This window comes from Leuresthes tenuis, unplaced genomic scaffold, assembly GCF_036924035.1.
Source record: "Leuresthes tenuis unplaced genomic scaffold, fLeuTen1.0.hap1 SCAF_18, whole genome shotgun sequence".
Taxonomy (NCBI): domain Eukaryota; kingdom Metazoa; phylum Chordata; class Actinopteri; order Atheriniformes; family Atherinopsidae; genus Leuresthes; species Leuresthes tenuis.
Genome location: NW_027325372.1, coordinates 6,597,308 through 6,618,451, shown reverse-complemented (window position 1 = coordinate 6,618,451; position 21,144 = coordinate 6,597,308). Strand labels below are relative to the sequence as shown.

Sequence of the window (21,144 nt, the reverse complement as noted above, 5' to 3'; positions counted from 1 at the left end):
CTCAGAGGCCTTTTTTCCACAGCCTGCACCTGGGTACTGTCTGGCATGGTAGACCCCATCCCCTATTGATCTTGTGCTCAGGTTATGTTCGGGTGATGGCTAATCAACTGGAAATTGTGGTGGTCAACAAACTGTAGATGAAGGCAGTAATAATGTGGTAATTCCAAGTGAATTCTGATTTGAATTTTTATTTAAAGCCATGCAACACTGACTGATGAATTGTTACATCAGAAAAAAGGCAAATAACTCAAGAATTGTACTAGTGTTGCGTCTATACTTAACATACAATTTCGCAACAGAACTATTTCAAGTTGTATCTTTAGGAACTTTGTTACTAGCAGCCCGTCACAAGTCTTTTTGATTGCATCCATAAAAAATGGCAAAGATAAGTTTGGCAGACATATTATTGTATTTTTGTACAAACAAGCTGAAAACTTGGCATATGTCAGCATGGTGTACAGTGTGTCCTTCAAAAATTCACATTTTTGTGTCTATAAAATCCAAATCAGATCAGGACCAGATCAGGACAATCAGAACCTTTACGCAATGTCAAGTGAGACCTGTTTTATTTCATCTTCTGTCATCGAGGGCTGGTGTTCTCCTCGCTGTGCAAATGTGATGTGATTGTGCAACACATTCACCAAAAGAGAAAAGATAGCATTTTAGTTCTCTCAAATCAAGGATTTGTGTTGAGCTTGTTTGCTTTCCATTTAAACTGTCTTGACATGCCTTGTGTGATGCCATCCATTCTTTTGTGGACTGCTGTTTTAACTCTGTGTGTTCTGCATTTAGCTTTTGCCATGTTGGCATATGTCTAAGACCCACATGGCATGGATCTGAGTTAAAACCTCAATAATTATACGCATCAAGAGGGTTTCTCAAGGCTCACACTCAGGCCCTTTGGGATGCTCTTAAATTATCTGAAAATTTTAAATTCACAGTTTCCTTTATTGTTAGTGCTGAAATGCAAAGTCATACTTGACTCAGACAGCAGTCAAAACAATTAACTTATGTCTTTTCTGATAAACTTTCCTTTACTTTGATTGAAAACTGTCAAGGAACGATGACAAGGGCAGTTCTGAAGGAAAGAGGCAAGGGAAGTTGTGCTGCACAGAGAATCTGAACAGTGTTAGAACAGGCTGAGTAGTGAGTCGGCTAAGGTGAAACTACAACTGCTCCGTAGATGGACAACATTTGACACTCACCAAATTCTTATTGTGTTGCCTTAATGTAGGCTTTATAAATGCTACAATACTTTGAAAATATTAATACACCTGCAGGTATTTTTTTATATCTTAACTCATCCATGTACATTTATTTGAACCTAAACCATTTGCATGTGAGGGTAAAGTAGAAAGAAGTTGCGAGAGGGAGAAGTAAATAAGTGAAAGAGTTGTAGAAATTGGTGAGCAACAGCAGAGTAACACCTATTGCTTTATGAGTGAGAAAAATTGTGTTTATACGTTGTCATGTAGACTTTGCATGGGAAATATATCAATATCCAACAAAATGCTGCAATTGAACATTATGTAGCCAGAATGCGGACAGACAAATATGTCATCATGACATGTGGACATGAATGTGGAAAACTTAGTCATGACAATTTTGGAGCCTTTTTTTGTGAAACTTCAGGCACCAAAACTGCTTGATTGGGGTTGTAAAATAAACCCATTCAGAGCCCTACACATTAAGATAAGATTATTCCACTAATCCACATTGTATTTCTCCAACATGTTATTACCAAGGTTTATTTATTTATAATAATTTTTGTCCCGCTCCTCCTCAGGGTACCTAGTCCATTATACCTCAAAGCGCTAGCATGTGATGGTCCTGAGTATTTTCATTTAGAAATATTGAGATTTTACTAAGGCTATCCATTTTTTGCAGAAACATACAAGCTGTGAGCTGTCTTTAAGACTCTTTAGGGAAAGGCCATGAATATGTATCAGTATGCCATGGATTTAATTTAATCTGAGAACTGTGCAAAAAAATCATTCTACTGTAAAGAAAATTATTAATTCGGAGGTGTCGATTTCACAAGACTGCTAATTTATCCCGAATTGCCTAAATCCAAGGAGAGTCCCACATGAAATTGTGGATTATCCAATCCAGCTGTATGTTCTCCTTAACAAACCTCATCCCAACCTGCAGTGCCAGTAAAAAGATATGGATAAAAGTATTCCATGTCAGAGATTTGTTTTACATCCTATCTGAGCAAAACAAGAGTGAAGGCAGCCAAGTGTCTGTGTGTGATGTCAGATCCTGGAGCACTCAACAGAGGAACAGGTCTGTAGTGCTGCATCAAAATCAGACTCCAGTCAACAAACAAAAGAGAAAGAAGGAAAGAGAAGTGGACTGTCTCAGACGTCACAGAGCGTCCAGAAGCAGAGGACAGGGACCCCTTCAAAAACACATTAAGGATTTCAGGCCCTTAAAAACATCTAAAAATTCAGATGTTTTCCATCGCAAATCCTCCGCCCAGCAGGGACCTGTGAAGCACATAGAATGACATCAGAGTGAAAGAGTGGAGGAGGAGGAGAAGGAGAGGAGAGAGGGAAGAAAAATTCTTCAAGTATGAGAAAATTTTACAGCTCTCCTCCTCCCCTCTTGCTCTTTCTCTTTCATTCCTTCTCTCCTTCCCTTCTGTCCATCCCCCTCCTGCTTCTGGTCAGTCAGTGAAAGCTTCTCAGAGCCGGACAGAAACAGACACAGAGACTCCTGGACCAGCGAGGAGAGAAACTCCTCGGAGCAGGTTAGATGCTTTTTTATATTCTCTGAAGTGCAAAAGTTGGCAGAGTGCTCCATTTTCCATGTTCTTCGTATTATTTTAGATTATTCGGGGTATGTTCCTAACATTATGGATGTTTCATCAACTTGTGCAAATTATTTAGTTAAATTATTCAAACCGATAAATCTGTGTGAATAAAATTGAAATCCAATATTTTGGATTATTGATTATACGGCTAAACAAAAATTTCCTCATTCATGCTTTGCATTTCTACAAAACTGCAAAGTATTCTTTCAGATCAACATAATATTTTTGTGTTTTTGTCCTGCTGATTGGTCGAACCAAACCAGATTTAAGCTGTTGCCAAGTCAGGTGGTCTAAAAATTGATCTCAAATGTCTTGGAAAATGGGTTAATCAGTTTCAATCAATTTTTTGGACAAAAAAATATAAATTTGACAGTGAAATACGACGTTTTAATTTTTTTTTATAATTGGCGAAACAAAAATTAAAACTGGTAATCCCAAATCAACATAAAACACTTTATACACCTTAAACATCTCATTTTCTCCACCTTTTATATACAGAAAAGAGGATAATTATATTCTTATAGTATCAACAGTGTTTGTCCATTGTTGAGGGTGAAAAGCAAATGTTCTACATATCAATACATTTTTTGCAAGTTAATCAGCAGTTATTTCTAATTATCCCAACTACTTAAAAAAATGAATGATGCAATGCTGCATTATTCCTAACAGAACTGAATGGAAAGGGTGTGCTTCCCAATACAAAGCAGAGGAAGGCAGGCTGCTGCAATAATATGCAGAAAATTCCTATAAACAGAGACTTTGTCCTGAACTAGTCAATTCAATAAATAATGAAGATTATTATTGAAGATGAAGACTGAAGATTATTAATGAAGATTATTATTATTATTCTAAAATCAAAATTAATTTTTTTGACATTATCTCACATCTTGGCTTGAGAAGCAAAATATCAGACCAGATGTAAGCATTCAGATTGTTTTTCACTGTTTTTTCTCCCACGAAAGTTATTTCGTAGTTCATTATGTTGTTCATGAAGTTGGCTTGTGAAGGTGTTCGTCCTGGTCTGTGTTGGATTTCAAAGCAGCTGCCTTAAGTGAGTGTGTTTAACAATGCTTGTTAGCTCAACATTAAAAGTAGCTGATCAGACACTTGGAACATGACACGTGCTCTAAATCAAAATTGTTTTGATAAAAAAACATCTCTTAGGGTCTTTTTGCTGTTGTATTTATTTATTTTTTTATCAGTTTTAATTGTAATTTGTCTTGGACAGAGTCCCTCTGTTTATAGTTTGCATGTTTTCCTCCCTCAGAACAAAGACGTATGTCCTGGGTTTATTGATGGTTCCAATTTAGCTGCAGGGATGAGTGTGACATCCATATTTGTCTGTGTGTGTTTGCCTTGTGATGGACAGGCAGCCTGTCCAGTTTGCTCCTCATCTCTCACCCGCTGAGAGCTGGGATTGGCTCCAGCCTGCCTTGACCCTGAAGAGCTGAAGCAAGTGTAGAAAAGGGATGCATGAATAGATAAATGGAAAGGAAATAAAATTCCTCACTTTGTTGTTGTTAAAGTGGAATGAACTGATTTCAGATTTATGTTTGTTTACAGGTGTTGCATAAAGCACAGCTGCATATACGTATGTATCTTTTGACTTCAATGTGTCAAAATTTTAGTCTAATTATTAGGTATTTTTCTTAAGGACACAAGTTAAGCCACCCCAATCAAAGAGTGGATGAAAACACGAAGACTTCCACACGTGTCTCCTGAAAAAAACTTGTGGGAATTAAGTCACAACCATCCCTACAATCTTTTGGAGGATTGTGTTGGGGATATCTTGGTGTAAACAAGAGGACAAATCTTGATGTCAATAAGCATTGCAGTGGGCAGCATTTTACAGCACCAATACAGACACTTTCTACAAATCTGACACAAAACCTTGAGATTATGTTTTCATGGCTCAAAAGATTAAAATGGATATTCCTTTATCCTGCAGATGGATCCTCTCTCCACTGCAAAGAAGAGAGATCACTTAATACGACCCCAGTTCCCAAAGTTGGATTGCATGCTATTGAAATAGGTGCAGTATTCAGTTTAGCATTATGTTGCTGAAATATGCAAGGTCTTCCCTGAAAAAGATATCTGCATGTTGCTCCTTAACCTGTGTACACCTTCCAGCATTTATGGTGCTTTTCCAGATGTGAAAGATGGCAGTTCTATAAGCAGTGATGCAATTCCATACCATCAGAGATGCAGGCTTGTGAACTGAGCACTGATAACTAGCTGCTTGGCCCCTCTCCTCTTTTGTCTGGAGAATTCAGCATCTAATTCAGCATCTAAGTATTGTTTTTTCCAAAAACTATTTCAGATTTCAATTAGAGTGTCCACAGAAAAGTTTTCCACTTTGCCTCAGTTAATTTTAAATGAGCTTTTTTCAGCCATGTCCCTTGCACACATAGACGTCTGCAGATTCTTTGAATCTTTGATGGAATATTGGAAGACTTTACAATTTCATATTGATGAATATTATTCTGAAATATGCATTTTTTGGGAGATTGCTGAACCTTTGCCCATCTTTGCCAATTAATCTAATTAGTCACAACATGTTCGTTCAGCTGTTTCTTTTTTAGTATCTTTTACCTTAGTTGATCCTGTCACAACCTGTTTGTGACATGGTCAACATAATTATGTTTGAATGTTATGAATAAAATGTAGGGTTATGAAATTTACAAATCATTGCAATCTGTTTTTATTTACATTGTACACAATATGCCAACTTTTTTATATTCATCTTAAGAAGAAATAATCATTGGTGAGATACAATAGAACTGGAATTAGAGTGCTGCTATCAATCCTGGAATAACAGGATTGCATTGAATTTAAGATGTCCTTTTATTACTGGAGTATTTTTGTGTTTGTATTTTTTTTTTGTTTGTTAATAGAAAATGTCAAACATTTGACTATGGTCCTTTTTTAACACAACAAATATGAATATATGAAAAATAATTCTGTTATTTACTTTGGACCCCAGGAAGAATAGCTCAGAATTTGAATAAACAAATCTCTGGTTGTACAATAATTAAATATTTATTTTTCTTCATTAACAGAATGAAATCCCTTTGGATATATATTTACATTTACAACTGTGTCAAGGATGGGTTCATTTAGGGAGTGAAATTGTTGACCAGATGTTGAGCAGTGTAACTTGGAATTAAATAATCAATCACCAGATAAGTTTTCATTTTGTGAGATTTGTCTGTTTTTTGTCTTTAGTGATGATGTGGAAAGAAGGAACACTTCATCCACTTCTCATATGAATGCCTCCTGGTTAATAGTATCAAATCATTAAACCAAGTTTCGATGTTGAGTGCCAAGTTTGCATTTAAAGAGCCAGTCAGAGGGAATTTATTTGGCTGCTGAAAGCTAAGTGAACAGAAGGAAAAGGCTCTACCAGCAGAAAGAGGAAGTATAGGTTTGGAGATAGAGAGGAGGATTTCTGGAAGTTTCTTTGGCCCTCCTGAGGTCCAACTGTATGGCAGCTGTCACTCGCAGGTATTTACAAGCTATTCGTTCCCACTGAAGCGCGTAGAGCGGTTTATCTTACTGTTGGAGCTTCAAACAGATGTAAATTAAACAGCAGATGCTGAATGCTTTTTTGTCAGGTCAAATAGAATTAGCAGCAAAGAGAAAAAAAACGTAGCAGGTTCACATTTGAGCTGCATGCGTGTCCACATGCCTTATTTTGTATGTTGTTGCAACAGGGCTTTTTCTTCATTCCAAGCCAGGTAATTTCTTTTTCTCTAACTCGAACAAGGTGTTTTATATCCTGCCCATAACCAGGTATTTCACAGTCCAGTCTTAACCAGTATTTCATTTCTTACTGTAGATATGTTACCTTGTGAACTTATCCAAGTAGCTTTGGCTTCTATGTGAAAGTGAAGAAAAAAGGGCTTAATACTGGTTAAAAGAGTGATATCAGAGGTAAAACTAGAGACTGCTGTTCAACACAGGTCTGCCAGTTGAAAGTGTATTTATTATACCTATCCACCACCCCAGTTCACCTAATAAACCAGCCTTGTTTGACGGTTGACAAAGGTTACCTTAGACCTAGATGCCAAAGTTGTTTGTAAATGTGTCCCAAAAGTTAAAAAGAAACATCAAATAGTTACATAGGGTACATAGAAACTGAACATGCTTATAAAAGGTGTAAAATATGTAAGTACAGATGGAGAAATTGTGTCTATTGGTGGTTTAAAGAAACAAGAGGTAATGTATTTTCCGAAGAACTGGTTGCAAAAATGTTTTTGCATTAAATTATACTTCAGTTAATCATAACAAAGTCCAATTTTGTCTAGTTCTCGCTTGTGACGCCAAATCAGCTCTAACTTGTCAAAGGAACAACATCACATGTTATATGCATTCAAAAGTATTGCATATATATAAATCTAAGAATGCAGCAGCGGAGTATTCTTATCCTGTTAAATTGGACATTGAGCCTTGTGACATGAATCAAACTTGTTTTTCATCTTGACGATGCTTAATTGAAATTGAAATTTAAACGTAGGGAACTTTGGAGGAAAAGTCAAGCTCCTGTACTTTTTGCTGTGTTCCTCAAACCTGAACAATTTTTGTCATGTGGGGTAGTGCAAGTGGTTTGCATGGTGTGCAGAATTGTTTTGGTAGGTGACATTTTACACGGTGACATCCAGACGAATGTTAGGACCCTACGTTTCTCAGCTGAGCACTGCACACAGCATCCTGCAGCGGGTTCACTAGTTCTCCTTACTTGGAATAATGTGCCAGGAACACTTCACAAGACCAGCCATTCTGGAAATACTCTGAGCCAGATGATGGGCTCTTTGACAAAGTTTGACTGTTTATTGGCTGCCCAATAGATCTCAGCTCTTGACATGTGTTGTTGTGACAACCTCAATGTTATCTACTTAAATCAGTGTTTTTAATGGCACCTGTCAGTTGTTTTAGCTACCATGATTAACAAGTTTTAGTTGAAACACTTGTGCATAAGCAGAATATCACATAATGTAATCTTGCAAATACGAGTCAGGAGGGTGAGTTAAGCTTATTGACTTTGACAGTAGTATGATTGTTGGTGTCAGACAGGCTGGTTTGAGAGTTTCTTAACCTGCTGTTTTGGATTTTCACCACAGTCGTTCCTACAGTTTATGCAGAATGAGCAGCACTTTTGCAGACTGAAAGGCAGAGGTCAGGCTGATTGGAGCAGAGAGATGACATAACTCAAAAAAACAAATCTTTACGACTGCACTGAGCAGAGAAGCAATTCAGACTTTCAACACGTCCAGTCTCGAGTTGGATGAGCAACAATAACTGAAGAACACGCCAAGAACAGAAGTGGGCACAGGCTCACCAAAATTTAACAACTGAAGATGGAAAAACACAGTCTGGTGTGATGAGCCTTGTGTTAACAGTCCAGACTACTGGTTGTTATATTGGTGAGGATTGTGTTCTTGGACACTTGGGACCTCTTGATACCTAAAAGTCATTGTCTGAATTGGACAGCTTCTCTGAGTGTTAGCCGATCTGGAAAAAGGGACAAACATTAAAATTTCATCATGCATTAAATCAAATGGAGACGCTGTCTGAACTATAAAAACTTGCACTGATAAGAGAATAAAGACAAAACAATATGTTAGTTCTCATAATTCATTTTCATAATCAGTTTTTAAAGATCTTTCTGTTCACCTTCCAAAATGTTATTTAAGGTAATTGCAAAACTTCCTTTAAAACATTATGATATCAAAGATTGCCCTTATAGTTAAAGAACATTTCTGAATAGATGCACATCCCCTCCTAAATTGTATTTATTGCTCCACCAGCAGGAAGAATGACGTTATCCTGATGTGAGCTCGCAGCAGCTGCTTTCCGCATTCAGACCTGCTGCTGCTGTATGTGGATTTGAACAGTGGATCTGTCAAGTTTCAACCAGCTTTAGTTATAAACCTCACAGGGGAGACGCAGGTGGTTTGATAAATTAATGTCTGACTCGTATCTGAGAATGTGATTACAACTGTTTTAGTATGGGAGGACATATCGAGGGATATTTACCTGTCATGTCAGATTAATGTCATTCTTTGAGGGTTTGATGGGTTTTTGTCGCCTTTTCACAGCTTGTCTTAGATGAATTCACAAAGATGTTGGAAGGAGTATGGTTTTAAGTAATTCTATAAAACAATTATTCAAAGAATTTAATTGAAAAAATTTAAAAAACACATCCCACCTTGAAGATTTGGGGACTTTAATGTAAATGTTTAACAATCAGTAAGCGCTGTGACAACATGCAGTTGTCCTCCTTATAAGCAACCAGATCCGCACTGTCCAATGTGTGCGCTTTGTTATGTAGCATGACCTGCAGAGACAACTGAATGCCATCATCATGGGAGGATGATGAGCTAGGATGTGGGTGTATGCTGAATGTGTATCTTATCATATAAACATAAAGATATATGATCCTTTCTTTGAGAAACTGAAATATATTGCACTGTGGACTGAGTAATTAATCAGTTTAATTAATCACAAAAAGAATGCTGAAATTTCAAAGGTTTGACAAAAACATACCACAATATAGTACAGTAAATTCTCAGTTTGTCTGTTTTGTGAACCTTTTAAGGTGTGTATGAGTAATCCAGCTTAGTTTTGGTCCTTTCATTTGTAAGAAAATACTAAACCAAGAGCCATGTCATCAAATTCTGTATAAACGAGACCAATCTATCCCAAGAGATCAACAGCGTTTTTTCTGTTACAGTGTAACAAAAATCCTAGAATGCCAGGTTTCAGTCTGCTCCATGTGTTAGAAATCTAGCTGCAGGATAACAGACTACTCTTTCAGACCAAGTTACTTTTTCCATGGGGTTTATTGGCTGACATGCTACACTGACAGGCCCATAAACAGGTAATGGACCCCATTTGTGCTAATTGTGGCCAAAGTGGAGTCTGCTGAGCTAACGTGAAATTTAAAGTGAGCTTAATGAGTTATTTCATCTCTTCCAGGAAGAAAATCTTTGGAGTAGAAAAAGGCAACGGGAATTACATCATCATTTCTGTCAAATCTGTTTGAAACAAAGCGACAGCAGCTGAAAGATTTCATTGACCTGCAGTGTTACTAAACCATTCGTCTTTTAAAACCGGCTCCAGATCAACCACACAGCCCAGTTTTGCCAAAAAGTCCATCATCTTTCCGTTCCCTTCATAATCCGAGGAAGGTTTTCCCTGGTTTGATTCCAGTGATGCTTCCCCTCATTCCTTCCCTCCTCCTCCTCCTCCTCCTGGCTGGCCCGGCCCTCCTGACTCCGTCAACCTCCAGAGAGTTACAGATTAGAGGTCAAAGGAGACCAAGGGACACCGCGCAGGACTCCATCAAGGTGACTTTTTTTGGTTCTTTAAGATGAATGGACAGATTGAAAGCTGGTCAAAATATACAAAGACATCCAAGTCAAACCTAGATTGGGTCTTATTTGTTTGAAATGTTTACTACTAATTCATAGTTATACGAAGTGATTTTTGCTAACATCTAAGTGATTACAGACCCTGACTTGATATTTTTCTTTGACTGCATCTAGAAGTCACTGCATTATAATGGCCATTTACAATTACAATCTCTCTGTAAACAAATGCTTGGGCGATAAAAGAGCAGAAATTATGGTTGCAAAAAAGTAACTTATAGGCTGATGGTGGGAAATCAGTCTGTAACAACTCATGTAACTGATCCATCTACCCTCTGTACCAGCTACTGCCTCAGTTTAGAATTAACACGCAGAGGCTAGTAACCTATCAAAGTATTCACGTCTCTGTAACCCCAAAATGTGGAGTCTTACTCAAACTTTTATGGTAAAAGTGTTACAAGTTCACAGAGTGAGCGGAAATTATTTTACTTTTAATTTATTTTCCAGCAGCCCAAAATAAAAACTTGAAGTGTTTCTGACATTTTCAATGTCATACTTCTATGTATGATTTTGATGTAGCATGTTTGCTGCTTTGATTTGACACGTGTGGTGTTTAAGGCTGGATATATTGACAAGTTATACATGAATTGTAACACCAGTTCTGACACAATTACATGCTTTCCGTGGGTTCTGTTGAGGTTTTGTTTTTAAATTCTCTATTTTCATACCTCATTGGTTATCTCTGTAAAGTCAGGGAAATGACAGAATGCATTTTAAGTGCATTTGTGGGCCCTAATGTTCTTATTTATGCGTGGCTGTGTGTATGACAGAGAACTGGGGCTTCTGTAGAATAAAATGTGAGGTGAATGGCTGAATAAGAAACACATTGTAAAGCACTTTCTAAGACCAAACTATGGTTAAAAGGTTCTCAATAACTACGAACCACGGGCCACAAAAGTCTGAATATCCAAACTCACTAATGGCTGGGTTAACCACAGAGATAAGAACTTTGGTTGACTTCTCTGTCAGGTTTCAGTGGGTTATTAGCCTCTGCTTGATTAGATCAGCTGAAAAATGCTCATGAACAGACAGAAATCTTCCTTAAGAGCACGGATGGTCAAGGCTCACTGAAAACAAAATGTTACAGCCAACACACTAAGTTCACAACAACTCAAGAACGTTTACAGTTAAATCATCATTCTAAATAAGTAAAAACCCTAAAAAAGAGACATATTATGCCCAATTTTCAAAAGCTGACACAGTTTCTAGAGGTCTTCATCAAATGTCTGTGACATGCTTGGGTCAAAATAAAACACAGAGACAGAGACAGTTATTTAGTCTACACCTATTTTCAAATGGATCATATTAGGGTGTGGAGTGACCCACTGGACTCCACTCCACGCCTCTCTTCCTCAGGGTCTGCACATTTTAGCACATTGATATGGAATGAGAGAGCATAAAATAAATAGCCTGAGAACTCAGACTACACATATATTCCCCTCATCTGCAGACTGACATTGGACAGCTCGTGGGCTACTGATCCCTATTTTGTCATAGTTTTCATGAGTCGTGTGTTGAACTGGCCCCATTTGTTAAAATACATGACAGGACGACAGTAATTAGAAGTCACTTTTCCTTGTCGAGATATAATAAAGATAAAATATTCAAAAATATTTTTAAAAATTAAACAAAGTACTGAAAGAGTATTTTCAGCTCACTATCTTTTCAAGTGAACTAAATGATATTTCATGTTAATAGCGATGCAAAAAACAAGAGCAAAAGAGTTTCATTGTCCTGCTTCTGAGAGACAGTAAATGCAACATCATCTGAAGTTGATGTGGCAAAATGGGCTGGATAACCTTTTAAAGTGATGTAATTTTTGCCTGCAAATCTGAAGGGTTCACTGAATTATCCATTTTTGGATGCATGGAACTAAAAACAAAAGGAGTTGTGTTTTTTTCTGAATTGGCAAAGACCTCAGACACAAAAATGCTCCATATCCTCTCAAGAAAAAATATGCCCCCTTTAACCTTCAGGGTGATGTAGAGGTAACTGGTGCCCTCAAAGTAATGTGGTTGTTTATGTGGTGAAAACTAAACTGCCCTCCTGGAATCCTGAGCTGTGAATTTCTGTGGAGTTCTGTCTTTTATGCTTTTCATCCCAGAAGCACAAGTTTAAATAAAGTAAGGCAATATCCCAGGGTAAATAGAAAACCAAGCCAAGGGCACACCATGGCAGCTAGTAGCCAGACACAGCACCCACAGCAGAAAACAGGATCAACACACTCGGGAAACACAAAGTGTGTCACAAAATTGAACCATTTTAAATGCAAAATCAGGGCTTTTCCATATTCTCCATATTAGTATTTAAAAAAAATACTTAACTGTTTTTAAAGTATCATTGACTGAACATGTGACATGTTCTTGAAATGCGTGCAATCCAGAAATGACAAACAGCATAAACACAATGAAGTGCAATGACTCTCTATTGTTGTTGCTGCAGGTAGTGATCTCAGAGGGATGTGCCACTCAGGGAGATTCATCTGGTGTGAGCCAAGGAGGTAAAACTGAATTCTACAGTCTGCAGTCTGCATTCACATCAGCACAAGTTCACGATAAACCCTGTTTTGTCCTCTCCGCCATCAGCCAGTTGCTCATTTCTCCATTTCACAGATAAAGAGATTGATCTGGCTCCTGGCTCTCCTCTGGTCCTGACCCATAAGATCAAACTGGTCCCATCGGGATCCGGGTCTTGTGGCTGCGAGGCAGACTTTGCTGCCCTGCGGGAGCGTCTCGAGAGGCTGGAAAGGGAGGTGTCTGAACTCCGGGAGAAGTGTGGAGGAGCTCATGGAAGCTGCTGCACCTCCGAAAGCAAAGGTAACCCAGATAGCTGTTTAATTCCACTGTTGACCAGTCTAACTTTAAATGTTGTACTTTATCATTTGAATAATAATTTGATGAGTCATTGTGCTCTTGTAATTTTCAAATAAGCAATGGTTGATCAGGAAACAAGAAAAAAATAAAAAAAACATGCTTTTTGACTTGCAATTCGACTCAGCAAGAGGAAATCAGCTCAAACTGATAGTTAAATGGACAGTTGCTGTTTTAAGTAGGTGATGTCATGCCTCTCTACCTGAGCTCCAAAAACAGTCAAATTAGAAAAAGCTAGATGTGTCTGAACTTTTTAAGATTAGTGTGTTATTCAACCAGCATGCATCAAATTGTCATAACTTTATTACAAAGTCATGAGTTAATTTCATCTGTGCAGAACAGATGATGTCCTTCAGACAACTCCTCACTGCACCCCCAACCCAACTCTTACATGACATAAAGGTTGTTTGAATTTGTTCATGTTGTCAACACACAGAGAATCAATCCAGAATTGAGCAGTCCGATCACAGAGAGACTAAAAACTAATTATAAAGTAATCTTTCTGATTTTGATTATCAAAGAGCTGCTAACAAACAAATAACACACTGATACCATGACAACAAGAGGGGGAAATGAAACAAGACATAATAATGACTGAAACTCGCCATAATCATGTTAATACATTTACTAATCTTCCCATGTGGAAGCTTAATGTGTTTCCCTTGGGGGGATTAATGAGTAGACCCTTACTGCTGTGCTTTTTCTTTTTCAGCTCATTCAGTCATGCTGAAACTCTGATATGCGACATGTTTCTGTTTTCTCAGCACAGCTTGTGATTATAGCAACATGTGTTTAACACTTGACTGAATTTTCTTTGTTTGCAGAATAAAATCCCTCCTGTTTTCCCAGTTTCTGCCGTTGAATTCTTGTTTTGTGACACCATTAAGCTCCAAAACTTCAAAAGCAACTTCTTTTGACACAATGATATAAGCGAGCACTGCGCTTGTTAAAGAATCAGCTCTCACTTAAAACTAAACACAGCTGGCAAAGCTCAAGATTCAAGAGATAATGACGAAATTTTTATACAACACCACAGACTAAGAGTTAGAGATTAAAATATGGATTTGTTTAACTATAATTAGTCTCACTTGAAGTTTAATTCCAGCATAGATCTTTCAGCTTTAGTCAATATAGATACATATTTACAGTAAATCACATCATGCACATCAGTTAACAGAGTTTGAATTTCATCTCAGGATTAGATCCACCCGCATAACCTTAATCACAAAGTTATTAACTGCATGCAGCCTGAAAGGCGAAATGCAGGGCAGAAAGAACCCATTTCAGAAACCTGTTCATGTGAACATTTTCCAAATTCCAGCTTGTTTCTTGAAAATTTTCCTCATAAGGTCCTTATGAATAGCTGGTATTCATGCGTAAATTTTGAGATATTTGGGGAGTTGTGTGTACTAAAAGTGAAAAATAGATTAGGGACTGACTTTGTCATCTTGATTACCTACAAGAACAAAACCTTTTAAAAGTTGGACAGATAGAAATTTAGCAGCACTGAGTCTCTCTCTTTCAAATGTAGTTTGTAGAGTTCGACTTACTCCAGAATAGGTTAAATATTACAGCAATTAGTGAGTCTTATTTGTTTAAAACACTCTCTTTTAGTGGATAAAAGGCTGTTTTCAAACTGCTTAGGTTTTATAAAGCTTGTCTTTTAAACATGCTTTACTTTTGAGAGGGTCAAATTATTACATTTTAAACAAAACTGTCCAAAACTAAAGTTTTTCTGATAATAGATACATCTTTTAAACAGCTACCGTTTCCTTAGATTAAAAATAAAACATAAACTCTTCTGGATTAAATCTACCAATGCTGTGTGTTTTAACAACATTATCGAGATCGGCAGACAAATTACCTCAAAGATAACATTGTGATAAAATCTTGAAATCATAAATGAATGGCATTAATATGGCTAAGCAGTGAAATGAACTTAAACTGGGGAAATATCTGTGCATGAGCCCCATGTAACATGGCTGAACTTTCATTAAAATAAAGACAGGAAAACATAATGAAGCATTTAGTCCCTGCAGGAAAGTCTTCTGAGGAACGAACGCCTTCGGTTTTAAACCATGTTGCAGAACATTTTATGAGCAAGTAGTAAGAGCCTCACGATCTGGGACAGTTTATAATGATAAGTCTGCTTAATGTAGATACTACAAGGTATGAGCTCTGTGAGCCACAGAGTAGAGGAAAACAACCTAAAAAAAAGCTTCATACAGTGAATAAAATGATACCAGTGTCTGTCATACAGTTAAAATCGCATGTTTCCATCTAACACCAAATGATAATGTAATATGAGTCATCTCAAGATTCATAATAATGTCAATACGTCATCATTATAAAATAAAAAACAATTAACCCTGTATCCAGTAGAAAAAACTTGCTTTTAGCAGAAAGAGACATCCAACAGAGTAAGAACATCAGCCTAAAATGTTGCCTCACGTAGAAAAAACATTACACAGACTATTACACAAACAGAAGTATTTGCATAACACCTCTGAGCCACATAAACTACTTATTTTTGTTTTTATAAAGTTGTAAAAATTTAACAGGCAGTGTAAACTAAACTAAACAAGATATGAGGGGAGCCATGTGCCCACGATGTTGTCAGCTTAACTGTTCAAGCATTTGATTCTTGTTTCACTCATGCATTACTGTTAAAGCACCAGCTTAAGTCTGACTGTTTGTCTCTGAGCTTTTCCCTCTAGGTGGAAAGTAGAGAACTCTCCTCTTCTTCACACAACATCTGTTTGAAGAACTGTTGACCATGTTGCATATATCCATAGACATATTGTGCTTTCTGAAAGTCTCTGTTTAATATAATACACCTAGTATTATATTCGTAACTGTAAAACAAATAAGAAAAAAATTATTGTGTGGAAGTAGTCAACTGATTGAGGTAATTCTGAGACTTTAGCAGAATTCTTATGTTCCTGCAGCAGGTTTTCCCACGTTTTCTCTCTATTGTGAGCAGTTTTCCAGTCCATGCTGATGGTAAACATCCCCACAGCATGATGCTCTCACTACCGTGCTTCACTGTGGGGATGGTATTCTAGCTGTGGAGAGAAGTGTTTGCTTTGTAGTGTTTTCCTTGATAGTCAAAAAGTGAGCCTCTCTGCACCAACGTTCTTTTTTCCTTTCGATTAACCAATGGCGTTTTTCCGATCTCTCTTCTATATTGTGCAGTGTACTGCCGAAAGTGGTGCCATGAGCAGATGTGTCCGTCTGAGCTGCATAGCCCCTTCAGGCTTAGATTTGGCCTCTTTCTTACGTCTCTGATTAATGCCCCTCTTGTGTGGTCCTCGAGTTTTATTGGTCTGCCCATTCTTGGGTTGTTGGACTTACTTGAAAAAAAAATTAGGTGACTTCTGAAGGTAATTGGTAGTATCGGATCATAATTTTTAAGGATTGAAAACAAAGAAGGTTTGTTATTAGTCTGAATTACTCATCATTAAATTGAACTATTTTGCGTAGATTCATTTCATTAAATCCAGGTGTGATGCAACAAAACAGGAAAAACATCAAAACATAATGAATACTTTTGCAAACACATTTACATTCACATGACACATATAATTCCCCAAGCATGCAGACTCTGTGCAGCCATAAACTAACAAACGCCAAACATATTCTTTTTTCTTTTCAAGAAATTAGACCACAAGGGGCTCTGTAGTTCAAGCAAACCCACAGAAAGCTCTTAATGTTCCTAAAACCCACTCCAGCATTCCATTTTCCTTGTAATTAGTACCAAATTATGCTTTGGCATTCTTTGGCAATCTGTATAATTTCCAGAAATTTCTCAGAAAAATATAAAAGTTTCCTTGATGTATCTAGAACTGTACTAAACAAAGATTTAGAAAAAAAATATTTTAGCCTTCCTTTATTTGACTGTGGAGACACAGGAAAGAATGGCAGAGAAGCGCTGCCCAGAATTCAAGTGGTGCACATTGTGGTTAACGTATGTCCCCATTAATGATGTTTCTTATTCAAGCTGCAATTCTGGTATTTTGGTGTCACTAAACGGAAATCAAAATGGTTCAGTTTGATAGAAAATTTAGCTCAAATATGCAGTTTAGTTTCTTCATATTGTGTTAAAGCCATTAAGAACTGATAGGTAGCAAGAATAAATTACATGAAAAACAGCTGTCGTGAATGTGAATGAACTGATCTGGTTCATTCACAGTAATGTTTCACTTGAGCAAGGCACTTGTCCTCCTCCTCAGTGAACAGTTTAAGGAGGGAAATTACATCAAGATAAAAGTGGTTGCTCTGACTGTATGTTTTCCCCCACACCTGCTCTCTTTCACTACAGCTGGAAACTGATCATGTGCACGTCGCTCTGTTTCAGCCAGTTGCATGAGTTCATATTACTTCACTGTGGCTGCTCCTCCCGTTGCACTGACTCATCCTGCAAAACACAAACACACACATGGATTTAAGTGTGACCTCCATCTGCAATTCACCCACAAATTACATATAAATTCAGCAGTCAAAACAAGCTTTCAGCTCAGATATTTTTTAAGCTAATTATTAGCAGTCTAACTGCAGAAGAAAAAATAGTCATTTCCCTCTAAAAATGAAGTGGATTACAAGCATGAAGTTCAATAAAAATAGATAAATGAATATACAAAGAAATTTTTAGAACTGTACCTAAAATAGTAGATGGAGTAATAATATCCAAACAGGTACAATGCACAACATGATCTCAAAACACAAACAAAGCAAAAACATGTCAGTTTCACAGCAAAGCATAAACTGTGCAGTGACTGTTCCCAATGCGATGACCTTGGCATTTGATGTCTCTCCACACAACAATGTACAGCATCAAAGCTGTGAATCTGAACCCAAGTTATAAGGATGGAGGAAGGGGCGGTGGAGGTGTAAGTGTGCCTCTTTCCATGCTGAGGAGCCTACTTTAAGACCAAGGCATAAATTAGCAGAAAATAGTTAACATTTAATCTCTCAAGCTCAGTCAGACATATTCAAATGCATTTTGTTTTGTCTCACCAACAATCAAAGTTTTATCAAAATTTTAAGTTTCCCATTATAGAAAGCAGAAAATGTCACATATTCAAAAGGTGTTCAAATCTTTTTTTAATATATCTTGTCTTTAGAAATATCAATATAAAGTTTTAAAAAAATCACCTTTTTGCATACCAATGTAATTTTCTGTACATACATCTAGAGAAAATTATCAAAACATGTAAAAAAAAGAAAAGAAAACAGCATATTTTGTTAAGTTAACCTCAGACTTTATTTGTACTGTTTACTTGTTTACTTGTACTGTAGGAAGTGCTGCAGGTGGATAGTTTATATACTGTTTGATATACTCTGTGTTTATGTATAAAAAATAGGTGCCCTATATGTTTTAATAGTACAGTCCTGTCTTTACCTCAAAACTTAAAAGTTGACCTCACAATCTACAGGAGAATTCATATTCTGGTTTGAAACTGAATGTGTAACTGAGTATTTGTGACAGACGTCTGTTAGAATCAGTCCTTCAGAGCTTGTTAGGCATCCCAGATGATCACATGATAAACTGAAAGAGATCAAATTATGAGCTAACAGAACTCTGTGTACTTGTAATACTCTTTTTGTTGAGAATTAAATTATGTCTACGGTTAAAAAGCCAGTTTAGTCATAGTTTAGGTTAGGGTTAGTCGTCAGGAGGTAGATGTAAAGAAATTTACATTTGAAACACCAATGTGTGTGTAAGTGTGTACGCTCTCAGCTCCGTGCCCACTGTGATCTCAATTTTCTCCAAGTCCAGTGGAGTCCCTCCACCTATATGTTCAACAACACACACACACACACAAAGTCATAATCAGGGCTGAATGTACAGTCTAATTAGAGAGGATTAGACCTCCACCCTTCAAAAAAAGCTAAAGTGGTGTCGTGAAGGAAAATAATTTGGTTCTAACTCATTCAAGACATGTTTTATGGCAAGCCTTTGTAACATTCAACTGTTTCAAATGACTATCTGCCATCACTTCAAGGATGTGTAACAATTTGTTTTTTTTCTGTTCAACATCACAACATTTTGCTCTTACTAAATATGCGACTCATTGTTATTAATTCTCTGAATTTTTTCCATGTTATCATACTATATGTATTGTTTCATGTTTTCCAGTTAGTGGAAGGTTCCCCCAAATGTTGATAAAAGAAAACAGTAAAAATGGCTGTTATGTTTTCCGTAAAGCAATCTATATTTAATCACTTTATTTGACCATTTTCCTTTACTTCAGGTGCTGGATGCTCCATTAAACCAGAGACTGACGAATGTCCCAATGAGTGCAGTGATCAGGGACGCTGTGTGGATGGCAAGTGTGTCTGCTTCCCCGGTTACAGTGGGCCGGACTGCAGTGACTCCACCTGTCCCGGGAACTGCAACGACCATGGGAGGTGCGTGAATGGACAATGTGTGTGCGATCCTGGTTTTTCTGGTCCTGACTGCTCCCAAGCAGCCTGCCCCGACAATTGCAACAACCGGGGCAGGTGTGTCAATGGCAGGTGTGTCTGCAGCAGTGGTTTCACAGGTCCCAGCTGCTCAGACAAAGCCTGTCCTGGAAACTGCAACAAAAGGGGGCGCTGCGTTAACGGACAGTGTGTGTGTAATCCTGGATTCACAGGTCCAGATTGCTCAAAAAAGGCCTGTCCCGATGACTGCAACAACCGTGGCAAATGTGTTAATGGAAAATGTGTTTGTGATGATGGATTCACCGGTGCAGACTGCTCTGAGATTGCCTGTCCTGGAAATTGCAACAACAAGGGGCGCTGCATCAATGGACAATGTGTTTGTGATGATGGATTCACCGGTGCAGACTGCTCTGAGATTGCCTGTCCTGGAAACTGCAACAACAGGGGGCGCTGCGTCAATGGACAATGTGTTTGTGATGATGGATTCACCGGTGAGGACTGCTCTGAGATTGCCTGTCCTGGAAACTGCAACAACAGGGGGCGCTGCGTCAATGGACAATGTGTTTGTGATGATGGATTCACCGGTGAGGACTGCTCTGAGATTGCCTGTCCTGGAAACTGCAACAACAGGGGGCGCTGCGTCAATGGACAATGTGTTTGTGATGATGGATTCACCAGTGAGGACTGCTCTGAGATTGCCTGTCCTGGAAACTGCAACAACAGGGGGCGCTGCGTCAATGGACAATGTGTTTGTGATGATGGATTCACCGGTGAGGACTGCTCTGAAAGAGCTTGTCCCAACAACTGCAGCAAACGCGGGAAGTGTGTGAACGGAAAATGCATTTGTGATGTTGGCTTCACTGGGCCAGACTGTGCTGCCAAAGGCTGTCCTAACAACTGCAACAACAAAGGAAGGTGCGTCAAAGGAAGATGTGTATGCCGGCGTGGATTCACTGGAGAAGACTGCAGCCAGTGTCAAGAGGGCATGACTGGACCCAACTGTGATATTGGTAAGTCAAACCCACTGAAAAGATGTCATATTTAGTTGATAGTGGACTTAAAGACAAACACATGTGGGTAGTTTGTTTTGTAGAAACAGCAGAGAGAAAGCTCTTGTCAGTCATATACAGATACTACACTATAACAGATACATAATATGACAATATTCCTTCATTCAGATTAACTGTAAATCAGTTTTAGATTAATATTTCTCACTCATAGAAGTGCATGTATGTTTGATATTTGACATTTGCAAGCAAATGAACAGCATATCAAGTGATACCAGGAATCAATTGGGGCAATTGACAATAGTCATCTTCCACATTAAGATTATTGGATATTTAGTGTAATAAATTATTCATTTGGACTTTTTTCTGTTGAAAGTTTGATTGTAGCTCTAGTAACAAGCATTGTTGTTACTGTTAACATTAATTTCCCCTGGATTCCCTGTCTTCTTTGTTACATCCTCGCTGTCCACTGTGTTTATGTCATACAGAGTGGGGAGGCTGCAGCGAGGCAGCATCACTGTGAAAAACATTCAGCTTTTTTTTCCTGTTCGTTTGCCAATGATATTGTTGAAAAGGTGCAGGATCTAAAAGTGGAA

The 21,144-nt window shown here is 37.8% G+C and overlaps 1 protein-coding gene across 1 annotated transcript in view; it reads left to right on the top strand.

Moving 5' to 3' along the window:
- The first annotated feature begins 2,696 nt into the window (after positions 1 to 2,696).
- The window catches only part of LOC140275325 (tenascin-like), a 52,265-nt gene continuing 33,817 nt past the window's right edge, over positions 2,697 to 21,144 (top strand). The window contains exons 1-5 of the mRNA XM_072370770.1: positions 2,697 to 2,752; positions 9,794 to 10,164; positions 12,688 to 12,745; positions 12,858 to 13,061; positions 19,370 to 20,551. Coding sequence (XP_072226871.1) covers positions 10,030 to 10,164; positions 12,688 to 12,745; positions 12,858 to 13,061; positions 19,370 to 20,551 — 1,579 coding nt within the window. The 5' untranslated portion in view covers positions 2,697 to 2,752; positions 9,794 to 10,029. The remainder of the gene's footprint in view (positions 2,753 to 9,793; positions 10,165 to 12,687; positions 12,746 to 12,857; positions 13,062 to 19,369; positions 20,552 to 21,144) is intronic.